We start from the raw sequence: 14,879 nt of genomic DNA, 5'->3' as shown, positions 1-14,879 counted from the left end.
CTGACCCCTTCAGGAGCACAGCATCACTGGTCACAGATGCTGAAGAGATGGGGGACATCCCCAACTTAAATGTGCTGAGAGCACACAGAGAGAATGATGGAACTCTGTATCGCCCACCCATGACATTCTGGCAGCAATGACAAGCACCATCAAAGTGCAGGCATCAGTAATGTTTCCAGGGAATGTGAGACCGGACCATCACTTTGGTCTGAAGGCTGCACAAAGGACAGGGAAGAGGCCCTGTGCTGAGACACCTGCCATTATCTTGTGCAGAAAGGTTTCACATCTGAGTGACATGAACACTGCTCCCCAGAACAAGGAGCCATAGGCAGGGATAAATTCTTGGGAGTTTATTTGCAATAGTGAACATTATGTACAAGTGATGTATACCCATGGCCAGGCTGTGTAACTACATCTTCTTAACCTTCCTAACACTGCTGCTACGTTTTGGTACATCCACAGCAGAGATGGAGGCAGCCTGCTGACTGCTACACCCTGTCTGTGATGACCTTGGTGGGCTTCCTCTGGAGGGCCCAGGCCTGCTTTCGGGGACCTGCTGTGTGACAGTGGCACCCTCCTTAACCTGTGGAGCTGGAGCTGCTGAAGTCACAGGAAGAAGGGATTCAGATCGGCCAGACACTGCTGGAGTTACCTGGATGCCTTGGGGATGTACCCGCTGATCCTCCTCCCTATTGGTGCCCGAGACCCCCTGGCTGATTCCTTGAGGAGAAGGGGTGGCCAGAGTGAGATCGTGATGCCCTGCATTCCTCTCACATAGACACTGTTGGAGGCCAACTACGGCATCAGCGATAGAGTTCAGCAGTGCAGGAGCAACTTCCTGGACTAAGGTCTCCACAGCAGCCACCATTCAACCAGTGGTTGACCTCGGTGCATTACAATGCCGGTGCTGTCACCTCAGACTGAAGGATGGACTCCTCCATCATGCTTTGCAATCTGAGGAGTGCAGCGGACATCCCTTCTGATGTTCCTGAGCTTGCCTTTGCATCTCCAGCAACTGTGACATGATTGAGTCCAGAGGCTTGTCATCTGACTCAACTCAGCAAATTTCTGGTCTCCAGTGGTCCTCCGAGTGCCCAGCACCTGGGAAGTCCCTGCCACTGCCTGCTGTGGATCAGATAGTGTGATATGCTCACCAGATTGTGATTCCGAGGCTACTCTAAAGCTAGGTCCCACCGAGGTATGTGTCTCTGTGCTGGTGGAGGGTGTGGGTGAGCGCTGTGATGGGACTTCAGGGAGGGTTTCAGCGGATTCCTCTCCTGAGCTTCCCTCAGGGCTTGATTGGAGGCCCTGGGTTGTGGACTCTCTTTGCAGTTTCCCAGATGTGCCTGCAAAAGCAAGGAGAGATAATCAGTGCATGGCAGTGGCCTACGAAACAGGACACATCACTCACAGCATGGTTGTCTGATGGATGTTGCACTGCTGGATCCTCACTTGGTAGAGCAGCGCTGATCCCACCGTCGGCACAGGAACAGTCCAGATCCTAATTGACCAGGTGGATGGTTCTGTTTTCAAAGACTTTGAGGACTCTGATTTCAGGCATTCCTCCACCAGTCTGCGACCTCTCCCTCTTGTTGTGTGCCAAATTGTCTTGCATGAATAGAGATGGAGAGAGTGTAAGCAGGCCACCTGACAGCCAGATGAGTCCTCTCCCAGTTCAACAGATCCTTTTACCCATCTCCAATATTCTCCCTGCACCTGGACCCCTCCCTCTGGATTCTTACCTTCTCTTGATCTTTTCATTGAGAACTGTCGGCGCAACATTAGTCGTCTCAATTTCTCTGCTCCTCTCACCCATTCTAACCTGTCTCTCTCTGAACTTACTGCACTCCATTCTCTCAGGTCCAACCCTGACATTGTCATCAAACCCGCTGACAAGGGTGGTGCTGTTGTTGTCTGGCGCACTGACCTCTACCTCGTGGAGGCTGAGCGTCAACTCGCAGACACTTCCTCCTACCTCTCCCTGGACCATGACCCCACCACTGAACATCAAGCCACTGTTTCCAGGACTGTCACTGACCTCATCTCCTCTGCGGATCTCCCTCCCACAGCTTCCAACCTGATAGTCGCCCGCTTCTATCTCCTACCCAAAATCCACAAACAGAACTGCCCCGGTAGACCGATCGTCGCAGCTTGCTCCTGCCCCACAGAACTCATTTCTCGTTATCTTGACTCCCTTCTCTCTCCCCTTGTCCAGTCCCTTCCCACCTACATCCGTGATTCCTCTGACACCTTACGTCACATCAACAATTTCCAGTTCCCTGGCCCCTACCGCTTCCTCTTCACCATGGACGTCCAATCCCTCTACACCTCCATCCCCCACCAAGATGGTCTGAGGGCCCTTAGCTTCTTCCTCGAACAGAGGCCCGAACAATCCCCATCCACCACTACTCTCCTCCGTCTGGCTGAACTTGTTCTCACGCTGAACAATTTCTCCTTCAACTCCTCTCACTTCCTCCAAATAAAAGGTGTGGCTATGGGTACCCGCATGGGCCCCAGCTATGCCTGTCTCTTTATGGGGTATGTGGAACATTCCTTGTTGCAGTCCTACTCCGGCCCCCTTCCACAACTCTTTCTCCGGTACATCGATGATTACTTCGGTGCCGTTTCATGCTCTCGTCAGGACTTGGAAAAATTTATTAATTTTGCTTCCAATCTCCACCCCTCCATCATTTTCACGTGGTCCATCTCTGACACTTCCCTTCCCTTCCTTGACCTCTCTGTCTCAATCTCTGGTGATAGACTGTCCACCAATATCCATTACAAACCCACCGACTCCCACAGCTATCTCGACTACAGCTCCTCACACCTCGCTTCCTGTAAGGACTCCATCCCATTCTCTCAGTTCCTTCGCCTCCGTCGCATCTGTTCCGATGATGCTACATTCAAAAACAGTTCCTCTGACATGTCCTCCTTCTTCCTTAACCGAGGTTTTCCACCCACGGTCGTTGACAGGGCCCTCAACCGTGTCCGGCCCATCTCCCGCGCATCTGCCCTCACGCCTTCTCCTCCCTCCCAGAAACATGATAGGGTCCCCCTTGTCCTCACTTATCACCCCACCAGCCTCCGCATTCAAAGGATCATCCTCCGCCATTTCCGCCAACTCCAGCATGATGCCACCACCAAACACATCTTCCCTTCACCCCCCTTATCGGCATTCCGTAGGGATCGCTCCCTCCGGGACAACCTGGTCCACTCCTCCATCACCCCCTACTCCTCAACCCCCTCCTATGGCACAACCCCATGCCCACGCAAAAGATGCAACACCTGCCCCTTCACTTTCTCTCTCCTCACCGTCCAAGGACCCAAACACTCCTTTCAAGTGAAGCAGCATTTCACTTGCATTTCCCCCAACTTAGTCTACTGCATTCGTTGCTCCCAATGTGGTCTCCTCTACATTGGAGAGACCAAACGTAAACTGGGCGACCGCTTTGCAGAACACCTGAGGTCTGTCCGCAAGAATGACCCAAGCCTCCCTGTCGCTTGCCATTTTAACACTCCACCCTGCTCTCTTGCCCACATGTCTGTCCTTGGCTTGCTGCATTGTTCCAGTGAAGCCCAACGCAAACTGGAGGAACAACACCTCATCTTCCGACTAGGGACTTTACAGCCTTCCGGACTGAATATTGAATTCAACAACTTTAGGTCGTGAGCTCCCTCCCCCATCCCCACCCCCTTTCTGTTTCCCCCTTCCTTTTTTTTTTCCAATAAATTATAAAGATTTTCCTTTTCCCACCTATTTCCATTATAAAAAAAAAACCCCACTAGAGCTATACCTTGAGTGCCCTACCATCCATTCTTAATTAGCACATTCGTTTAGATAATATCACCAACTTTAACTTTAACACCTATGTGTTCTATTGTACTATTGTCATTGATATCTTTTGATGATCTGCTTCTATCACTGCTTGTTTGTCTCTACAACCACACCCCCCCCCTCCACCTCTCTGTCTCTCTATCTCTCCGCCCCCCACACACACACCTTAAACCAGCTTATATTTCAGCTCTTTCCTGGACTCGAACTCAAGTTCTGTCGAAGGGTCATGAGGACTCGAAACGTCAACTCTTTTCTTCTCCGCCGATGCTGCCAGACCTACTGAGTTTTTCCAGGTAATTCTGTTTTTGTTTTGGATTTCCAGCATCCGCAGTTTTTTTGTTTTTATCAGATGATAAGTATGCCTGGCATGTGTGGGATAAGGACGATGAAGTTGTGTGTGAGAGAGTGAATGGTGATGTCCTTTGAGCTGGCAGTGAGTGAGGGCCCTGTGGATGTGTGGTGGGTAGGTGAGTGTGTGAGGTTGAGAGTGATGAAAAGAGTGACTTACCCTGGCGGAATGAAGGCGATCATTCATCATCTTGCAGCATTGGTTGGCTGTCCTCTTTTGCAGGGCGTTGGTGTTGACCACCACTGCCACCACTACCCAAGCCAGATTGGTGATGTTGCTGCCCATCCTGCAGCATCAGGGCAAGCCTCCACTATGTCCAAAAGTTACCCGAGAGATGCGTCATTGAACCCTGGGGGCTGCAGTCTTTTTGCTTTTAGGGGCCATCCCGTCTTCTGTGCAGCAGTTGTAGCCTGGAAGCACTGAGAAGTGTGCGCATGGCTGCATTTTAAATATGGCGCCTGGCATGATGAAGGGGCGAGGTGATGGCATGGAGGGTGAATGAGAGTCTGCCTGCCCGCCATGGATATAGTGTGTTTCCCAGGAATGCATAACTAATGCAACGGGTTTGGGACAATACAGCGTGAGAAGCTGCCATTGCTGCTAGCGGGGAAATGTTGTTTTCCCCAGCTGTTACTGCACATATTGCAAATCTGGGTTGATTCTGCCCTAAGTGTTGGAGAGGTGGGCAGAGTGTGAGTTCACACTCAGTGCTGGCATTGAGCAGAGTGTGAGTTCACACTCAGTGTTGGAGAGTGAGAGGTGGGTAGGTGTGAGTTCACACTCAGTGCTCGCCTTACCTGCCCCAAAGGTGTCCTGGGACCAGATCCAAAGGGGTACCTAACCTCTCCAAAGGGGCACCCTGGCCATCCAAATGAATCCAGCAAGTTTGGACCTGCTCTTACCAGATCTAAACTGCACACGCAGGTTTCACACTCCTGGCCTACCAAAATCCCACTTAACTGGAGGCAGCTGATGGCTTAAATGGCCAGCTGCCTCTGTAAACCATGCATGCGTGTAACCCAATCCCACCCCCGTGAAAATGGGAAGTGCCATCTCCAGGGGTGGGACTTCTGATTTTCAGGCATTGCTGCTATTTTTGCATCGTCTCCATTGTGGCAAAAATTTGGGCCTCAGTGTTCGAGTGAGTAAGGTGTGAGTTCACACTCAGTTTTCATGCGTGTGAGATGAGCAGGATGTGAGTTTACACTCAGTGTCCAAGACTTTGGGGTGAGCAGATTGTTTGACAAATTTATTAGAGTTCTTTGAGGATGTAACAAGCAGGGTGGGTAAAGGGGAACCAGTGGATGCAGAATATTTGGATTTCCAAAAGTTAATTGAGAAAGTGCCACATAAAAGGTAACTCCAATACACAAGAACTTGAGTTGTTGGGGGTAATATATTAGCATGGTTAGAGGATTGGCTAACTAAGGGGAAACAAATTTGGGATAAATGGGTCATTTTCAGGTTGGCAAACTATAGCTAGTGGAGTGTCACAGGGATCAGTGTTGGGGCCTTAGCTATTTACAATCTATATTAATGAATTTGATGAAGGAACCGACTGTATTGTAACAAAATTTGTTAATGATAAAAAGATAGGTAGGAAAGAAAGTTGTGAGGAGGACACAAAGAGTCTATAAAGGAATATAGATAGATTAAGTGAGTGGGCAAAAATTTGGCAGATGGCATATACTGTGGGAAAATGTTAGGTTGTTCACTTGGTGTACAGAATAGAAAAGCAGAATATTATTTAACAGGAGAGAGACTGCGGAATGCAGTGGCACAGAGGGTTCTGGGTGTCCTCATACCAAACAAAAAGTTAGCATGCAGATCCAGCTAGCAATAAGGAAGGTAAATGCAAGGGAGATGGGGTATAAAAGTAGGGAAGTATAGTTACAACTGTATAGTGCATTAGTGAGATCACACCTAGAGTACTGTGTACACTTTTGGTCTCCATATTTAAGGAGGGATATACTTGCACTGGAGGCAGTTCAGAGAAAATTCACTAGATGGATTCTTGGGACGAGGAGTTTGTCTTATGAGGAAAGGTTGAGCAGTTTGGCCCCATACTCACTGGAGTTTAGAAGAATGAGAGGTGATCTTATTGTAACATGTAAGATTCTGAGGTGGCTTCACAGGGTAGATGCTGAGAAGATGTTGCCCCTTGTGCTGGAATCTAGAACTGGGGGCACAGTTTCAGAATAAAGGGTTTTCCATATATGATGAAGGTAAGGAGAAGTTTCTTCTCTCAGAGAGTAATTAGTCTTTGGAATTCTCTTCCCCATTGAGCAGTGGAGGCTGGGTCATTGAATATATTCAAGGCTGAGTTAGACAGATTTTCGATTGACAAGGGAGTCAAGGGTTCTGGGGGATAGGCAGGGAAGTGGTGTTAAAGTCATAATCAGATCTTATTGACTGGTGGACCAGACTCGAGGGGCTGAATGGCCTATTCCCACTCCTATTTCTTATGTACTTATGCAAATAGTGAGCTGAGCTGAGAGCTTTTGATTAAGAGCAGTTCCTGTTTGCACTGACTGTGTCCGCCAGTATTTTCCGACAATTCCCTTGGTTCACATCATTGGAATTTGTGATGGCTTTCAAGAGGGATTTGAATAATTATCTGGAAGAAATTTGCAGGGCTATTGTAAAAGGCAGGGGAGTAGGACTAGCTGAGTAACTCTTATACAGAGAGCTGGCACAAAGGGCTGAATGGCCTCCTTTTGTGCTGTAACCATTCTGTGGAAACAGAACTCTATGAAGGGAGAGCTCTGCCAGATAACTATGGGATTTATGAAAAATCTACAAATAACAGCTGGAAGTGTTGTAAAGAGAGTGTGAGATAAAAGCAAAGAGTGAATTGATGACTTGGTTTTCTGCTTCACTTGTTTTAGTCCCAGTGATGTCTCAGGTTTGCTCAGGACTAAAAATCTCACAGTGAGGATGCGTCCAGGGCTAACACCCTCAGCTTTCTTCCATAAGGAGCTGCACCCCTCACCTGGACTTACCTTGTAGAAGCCTCATTCAAACCAGCCCCACCTTCTGCATCCTGCCTAGAATAAGAAGGTCTTGCTATAATTGTACAGAACTTTGTGTTACCACAACTGGAGTACTGTTTGCAGTTTTGGCCTCTGTATTTAACAAAGTTTTCACTGGATTGATTCCTGGAATGAGAGGGATTGTCCTATGAAGAAAGATTGAGGAGACTGGGCCTGTTTTCTCTAGAGTTTAGAAGAATGAGAAGTGACCTCATTGAAACTTACAAAATTCTTAAGGGACTCAACAGGGTAGATGCAGAAAGGATATTTCTCCTGGCTGGAGATCTAGAACCGGGGCACACAGTCTCAGAATAACAGGCAGGCCATTTAGGGCAGAGATGAGGAGGAAATTCTTCACTCAGAGCGGGGTGAATCTTTGGGATTCTCTACCCCAGAGGTACGTAGAGGCTCAGTCACTGAGCATGTTCAAGACAAAGGGTAGAATCATCCCAGATTTGCACTAAGTGCGATAGCAGGCAGGAAAAAGAACATTTTATCTGCCGGTCGCAATGGCGGCTTTTCATGCCATATCATCCCAATCTCGCGTCATTAATCAAACATTCCTAGGAAACACGCTGTTTCAATGGCGGGCGGGCTCTCATTTGCCTGCCATGCTGTCACCTCTCGAATTCATCACGCCAGGCGCCATACGTGAAGTGCAGACCTCTCAGTGCTTCCAGCCCAGAACTGCTGCACACAAGACATGGCCCCAAAAGGCAAGAGGGCTGCAGCCCCTCAAATCAGTGACGCATCCCTGGAACGACTCCTGGACACTGTTGAATCCCGCCACGATATCCTCTTGCCCCGCTCTGGCCACAGGAAACCCATCAGTGTCACCACTCCAGCTTGGGAGGTGGTGGTAGTGGCAGTCAGCGCCAACGCTGCACACAGGAGGTTGGCATTCCAGTGCAGAATGTGGATGAATGATCTCATCCATGCAGCCAGGGTAAGGCAACAATCTCATCATGCTAAACTCACACATTCACAAGGTCATCACACATTCACTGGCATCTCACTCACTGCCAGCTCAAGGGACATCACTACTCACTCTCTCACACACACCCTCACATGTCCATCTGGCCTCATCTCCTCTGCAGACTGCCTCTGCAGCCCTCACCCTCTTGAGGCCACTTGCACAGATCAACATGTGGCCCCCACACACACCCTGGGATAATCCCCTTCTCCAGTACAGCCCTCGCCCTGCAGCCTCTGCCCTTGCCTGAGGCCACTTCTTCCCTATCCCAAGCAATCCATAGCCCTGCAGCCATCAAAAAGCCACATCTACCTTTCGGCTGGTCTGGTAGGTAGAGACCTGCTCATAAGCCCCATAGAAGTGATGTCGTGCTGTCTTGAAGCTTGGCGCTGATGACCGAGAGTACTGGCCGAAGCAAGGTAGGCAAACAAATCTCAAAGTCTTGAGCGAAGTGCAGCTCGCCAAGTGCACGTCATTTATTTTCAGTTGTGAAACACATCGGCGCAATGTCGGATGTTCTAGTATGGGGGGATGATTCCAGGGAGCTGGGCTTATAATGATATGCATATGTATTCCAATGAAGTTCCTGATGTGCGGCGACGGGAAAGGTGTCCCACCATTGACGGGCGGAGTGGATGATTGCAAACTGCTTTCATGACATCGTGAAACCAATTTTTTGCATTCCCGCCATATAGTCTACTCACCCCCGCCAAGATACCCAAAGATAGCAGGCATGGAAAATTCCACCCAGAGATCGATAGATTTCTAGATACTAATGACATCAAGGGATATGGGGATAGCAAAGGAAAATGGCATTGAGGTAAAATATCAGCCATGATGTAACTGAATGGCAGACCAGGCTTGAGGGGCTGAATGGCCTACTCCTACTCCTATGTTCCTATATTAGATTCTGAGAGGGCTTGACTGGGTAGATGCTGAGAGATTGTTTTCCTTGGCTGGAAAATCTCGAATTGGGGAGCATCACTCAGGATAAGGATATTTCAGACAGGGATGAGGAGACATTTCTTCATTCAGAGAGTTGTGAGTCTTTAGAATTCTTTACCTCAGAGAACTGTAGATTCTCACTCAGTAAGTATACTTAAGGCTGAGATCGATAGGTTTTTGGACACTAAGGGAATCAATGGATCTGGAGGTTAGGCAGGAAAGTGAGTTACAATCAAGGATCAGCCATGATCTTACTGTAGTGACGAAGCAGGTTCGAGGGACCCTGTGGCCTATTCCTAATCCTATTTCTTCTGTTCTTAATCTGGTTACAAACTGCCACAGGGAAGTGACTAGGGAATTAGTCATTAAACCACCCAAGAGTTATAACGTGAGTGGAGATGGGGAAGTTCCAAGTGAGAAGCTTGAAATTGGGTGGCTTATGGGGCAATGTGAAACTGTACGCAGGAAATGGAGGTCTTACAATATAATTTCTCAGCCACTGGAAACATGTATCAAAGGAGTCGAGTCCTTGTCCTCCAGTTAGAACTGTGGCCATTCATTCACAGCTATACCTGGAAAACCAGGTACAGAACCAAACTACTTTTAGATGCCTGGAATGCAGGGTTTAAATGGAGCTGAATGACAAGACCCACCTCCAGTTGTACAAATGCAGCAAGACCTGGACATTATCCAGGCTTGGGCTGACAAGTGGTGATAACATTCACACCACACATGCGCCAGACAACGACCATCTCCAACAAGAGGGAATCCAGCCATCACAGCTTGATGTTCAATGGCATTACCATCGCTGAATCCCCCACTATCAACATCTTGGGGGTTTCCATTGACCAGAAACTGAACTGGACTAGCATATAAATACTGTGGCTACAAAAGCAGGTCGGAGGCCAGGAATTCTGTGGTGAGTAACTCATCTCCTGACTCCCCAAACCCTGTTCACCATCTACAAGGCACAAGTCAGGAGTGTGATGGAATACTCCCCATTTGCCTGGATGAGTACAGCTCCAACAAAAACTCAAAAAGCTTGACACTATCCAGGACAAGCAGCCCACTTGATCGGCACCACATCCACAAATATTCAATCCCTCCACCACTGACGCATAGTAGCAGCAATGTGTACCATCTACAAGATGCACTGCAGGAACCCACCAAGGCTCCTTAGACAGCACCTTCCAAACCCATGACCACTACCATCTAGAAGGACAAGGGTAGCAGACATCTGGTAACACCACTGCCTAGAAGTTCCCCTCCAAGCCACTCACCATCCTGACTTGGAAATATATTGCCGTTCCTTCACTGTCGCTGGGTCAAAATCCTGGAACTCCCTTCCTAACAGCACTGTGGGTGTACCTACACCACATGGATTGCAGTGGTTCAAGAAGGCAGCTCACTATCACCTTCTCAATGGCAATAAATGCTAGCCTAGCCAGCGAAGCACACAACCCATGAATGAATAAAAAAATTCTTCAATTTCTCCTTGGCCTTGCTGAGTTACGATTTCTGATCGCTAGAAGCTATCTGTGGGAATAGGAATGACTATGCCGTGAAGCCCTCCCCAGTGGAATTGCCTGCTACCCATCTCCCTGTGTAGGCTGATAAAGGAAGAAGCATTGAGGGTATTTGTACCCAAGGAATCATCTCTAGACGGGAGAGAAGTCCCATGACTTGTTCAGATTAAGGTTCCTTGGGCAATTTCATAGAATTTTGGAATGACGCCACACGAAATGAGGAAATGAGGCCATCTGGCCCATTGTATCTTTGCCAGATCTTTGAAAGAGCTGTTCAATTAGCTCATTCCCCTTCTCTTTCCCCATATTCAACTATTTATCCAATTCCTTTTTGAAAGTTGAATCTGCTTCTCGTGCCTTTTCTAGCCACCAACCTTTCTAACCATGGAAACAGCTTCCCAATAAGATTTCACCAACATTTTTTCAAGAAAACGATCTTGCAGTCTTTCCATTACTGGAGGCATGTCCAAATAATGGCCCATGGGTTACAGCACAAACTGCTCCCCCACCCCAGCCCCGTGAAAATGTCCCCTCAGCTAACTCAGTCCTATTGGTGTTTCTTTCTGCCTGGTGTGAATTGCTTGGTTTGGGCAAGGCTGCTTTGAGCACTGTTGCCTCATTGGTGGATCCTACATCAGAATAACCTGAACTGTTGGTCAGCAGTCCGAGATATCCAGGAATTACTGGGAACAGGGATGTGAACATCACCAGTGGCCTCTGAGGCTCTGTGGTTAGCAAATCCATTGGACTTTATGGATTACAATCTCTCGCTATTTGGAAACGGAGGTGAGAAAAGAAGCAATCTGACCAACTGACCTTGATTGTGTTGTCCCTCAGTCCACTGATAATTCTCCTGTCATCATACTGTAGGCAGTAGACTCCTTTACTGGCCTCACTGTGACAGTGAATCCGCTGTAAACTGTGCTTTCCACAACGCCAGTTCCACTCAATGGTCTGTGAAGGAGCAAAACATTAGATAATTAGATTGATAGTCAGGTCAAAAACCTTTCCAATACAGTTACATTGCTTAAGGTAGGAAGAAAGAACATGCATTTCTATATCGCCTTTCACAATTTTATGACAGGTTCAATTGAGGCATTCAAGAGGGCATTAGATGATCAATTACATAGAAACAATGTGCAGGGTTACGGGGAAAAGGCAAGAGAATGGCACTGAGTCATAATGCTCATTTGGAGAGCCGGTGCAGACATGATGGGCTGAATGGCCTCTTTCTGCATCGTAACAATTCTGTGATTCTGAGGACATCAAAGAGCACTTTTACAGACAATGAAACACTTTCAAATTTTAGTCACTGCTGTAAAGAAATGAAGTGCAGTAACCATTTTATGCACAGCAATATTTCACATGCATCTATGAAATAATGACCAGATAACCTGTTTTTTTTGTGTGATGTTGATTGAGGGTTAAACATTGGCCAGGACACCAGGGAGAACTCCCCTGCTCTTCTTCAAAATAGTACCACGAGATCGTATATGTCCATCTGAGAGGCCAACAAGGCTTGGGTTCAATGTCTCACCTGGAAGATGTCACCTCCAACAGTGCAGTGCTTTCTCAGATTGCACTGAACAGTCAGTCTAGATTTTGTGCTCAAGCCTCTAATGTATTTTTTCAGAAACATATTTTGAGAAGTTTCCCACAAGCTCTCTCGGTTAAAAGGGGCCCAGATGTTAGTGGGACCCCAAATCTAATGTAAGACAAACTTTTCAACCTTCTAAACTTTATTGAGTTACCATTGTCACTGTGTCCTACCTCTATGTCCTGTACAATCTTGGCATACAGGGCCCTGTAGAAGGAGTTGGGAGGGGTCCCACTATCTGAAGGTTTTAGCTTAAACAAATATTGGCCCCTGAAAGAGAGATTTAAACAGAGATATGAAAATGGAGATCAGTCAAGTGTAGCAGACTTGGTCATTTCATTTCCCCCTTGAAACTCGGTCTGTCCATTGACAACACTGCATTAGACAATGAGTTACAAACAAAAAACTGCGGATGCTGGAAATCGAAAACAAAAACAGAATTACCTGGAAAAACTCAGCAGGTCTGGCAGCATCGGCGGAGAAGAAAAGAGTTGACGTTTCGAGTCCTCAAGAGGACTTGAAATGTCAACTCTTTCCTTCTCCGCCGATGCTGCCAGACCTGCTGAGTTTTTAGGTAATTCTGTTTTTGTTTTTGTTATTAGACAATGAGTTGCTGGCAGGGTGGGAATACAACAAACAAGAATATTTTGCTCGCGGAGGCTGAGCGTCAACTCGCAGACACTTCCTCCTACCTCTGCCTGGATCATGACTCCACCACTGAACATCAAGCCAGGACTGTCACTGACCTCATCTCCTCTGGGGATCTTCCTCCCACAGCTTCCAACCTGATAGTCGCCCAACCTCGGACGGCCCGCTTCTATCTCCTACCCAAAATCCACAAACAGAACTGCCCCGGTAGACCGATCGTCTCAGCTTGCTCCTGCCCCACAGAACTCATTTCTCGTTATCTTGACTCCCTTCTCTCTCCCCTTGTCCAGTCCCTTCCCACCTACATCCGTGATTCCTCTGACACCTTACGTCACATCAACAATTTCCAGTTCCCTGGCCCCAACTGCTTCCTCTTCACCATGGACGTCCAATCCCTCTACACCTCCATCCCCCACCAGGATGGTCTGAGGGCCCTTAGCTTCTTCCTCGAACAGAGGCCCCGAACAATCCCCATCCACCACTACTCTCCTCCGTCTGGCTGAACTTGTTCTCACGCTGAACAATTTCTCCTTCAACTCCTCTCACTTCCTCCAAATAAAAGGTGTGGCTATGGGTACCCGCATGGGCCCCAGCTATGCCTGTCTCTTTATGGGGTATGTGGAACATTCCTTGTTGCAGTCCTACTCCGGCCCCCTTCCACAACTCTTTCTCCGGTACATCGATGATTACTTCGGTGCTGCTTCATGCTCTCGTCGGGACTTAGAAAAATTTATTAATTTTGCTTCCAATCTCCACCCCTCCATCATTTTCACGTGGTCCATCTCTGACACTTCCCTTCCCTTCCTTGACCTCCCTGTCTCAATCTCTGGTGATAGACTGTCCACCAATATCCATTACAAACCCACCGACTCCCACAGCTACCTCGACTACAGCTGCTCACACCCCGCTTCCTGTAAGGACCCAATCCCATTCTCTCAGTTCCTTCGCCTCCGTCGCATCTGTTCCGATGATGCTACCTTCAAAAACAATTCCTCTGACATGTCCTCCTTCTTCCTTAACCGAGGTTTTCCACCCACGGTCGTTGACAGGGCCCTCAACCGTGTCCGGCCCATCTCCTGCGCATCCGCCCTCACGCCTTCTCCTCCCTCCCAGAAACATGATAGGGTCCCCCTTGTCCTCACTTATCACCCCACCAGCCTCTGCATTCAAAGGATCATCCTCCGCCATTTCCGCCAACTCCAGCATGATGCCACCACTAAACACATCTTCCCTTCACCCCCCTATCGGCATTCCGTAGGGATCGCTCCCTCCGGGACACCCTGGTCCACTCCTCCATCACCCCCTACTCCTCAACCCCCTCCTGTGGCACCACCCCATGCCCACGCAAAAGATGCAACACCTGCCCCTTCACTTCCTCTCTCCTCACCGTCCAAGGGCCCAAACACTCCTTTCAAATGAAGCAGCATTTCACTTGCATTTCCCCCAACTTAGTCTACTGCATTCGTTGCTCCCAATGTGGTCTCCTCTACATTGGAGAGACCAAACGTAAACTGGGCGACCGCTTTGCAGAACACCTGCGGTCTGTCTGCAAGAATGACCCAAACCTCCCTGTCGCTTGCCATTTTAACACTCCACCCTGCTCTCTTGCCCACATGTCTGTCCTTGGCTTTCTGCATTGTTCCAGTGAAGCCCAATGCAAACTGGTGGAACCACACCTCATCTTCCGACTAGGCACTTTACAACCTTCCGGACCGAATATTGAATTCAACAACTTTAGGTCTTGAGCTCCCTCCTCCATCCCCACCCCCTTTCTGTTTCCCCCTTCCTTTTTTTTTCCAAAAAATTATATAGATTTTTCTTTTCCCACCTATTTCCATTATTTTTAAATATTTTAAAATCTTTTATGCTCCCTCCACCCCCACTAGAGCTATACCTTGAGTGCCCTACCATCCATTCTTAATTAGCACATTCGTTTAGATAATATCACCAACTTTAACACCTATGTGTTCTTTT

The 14,879-nt window shown here is 48.1% G+C and overlaps 1 protein-coding gene across 1 annotated transcript in view; it reads right to left on the bottom strand.

Moving 5' to 3' along the window:
• Positions 1-14,879, bottom strand: part of LOC121289691 (beta-TrCP-like) — a 218,268-nt gene that overhangs the window by 22,729 nt on the left and 180,660 nt on the right. The window contains exons 6-7 of the mRNA XM_041209316.1: positions 12,431-12,527; positions 11,477-11,614 (exon numbers count right to left, since the gene is read on the bottom strand). Coding sequence (XP_041065250.1) covers positions 11,477-11,614; positions 12,431-12,527 — 235 coding nt within the window. The remainder of the gene's footprint in view (positions 1-11,476; positions 11,615-12,430; positions 12,528-14,879) is intronic.

Source organism: Carcharodon carcharias, chromosome 17 (genome assembly GCF_017639515.1).
Source record: "Carcharodon carcharias isolate sCarCar2 chromosome 17, sCarCar2.pri, whole genome shotgun sequence".
NCBI lineage: Eukaryota > Metazoa > Chordata > Chondrichthyes > Lamniformes > Lamnidae > Carcharodon > Carcharodon carcharias.
Note: the sequence above shows the minus strand (reverse complement) of the source record. Positions and strands in the feature narration are given on the sequence as shown.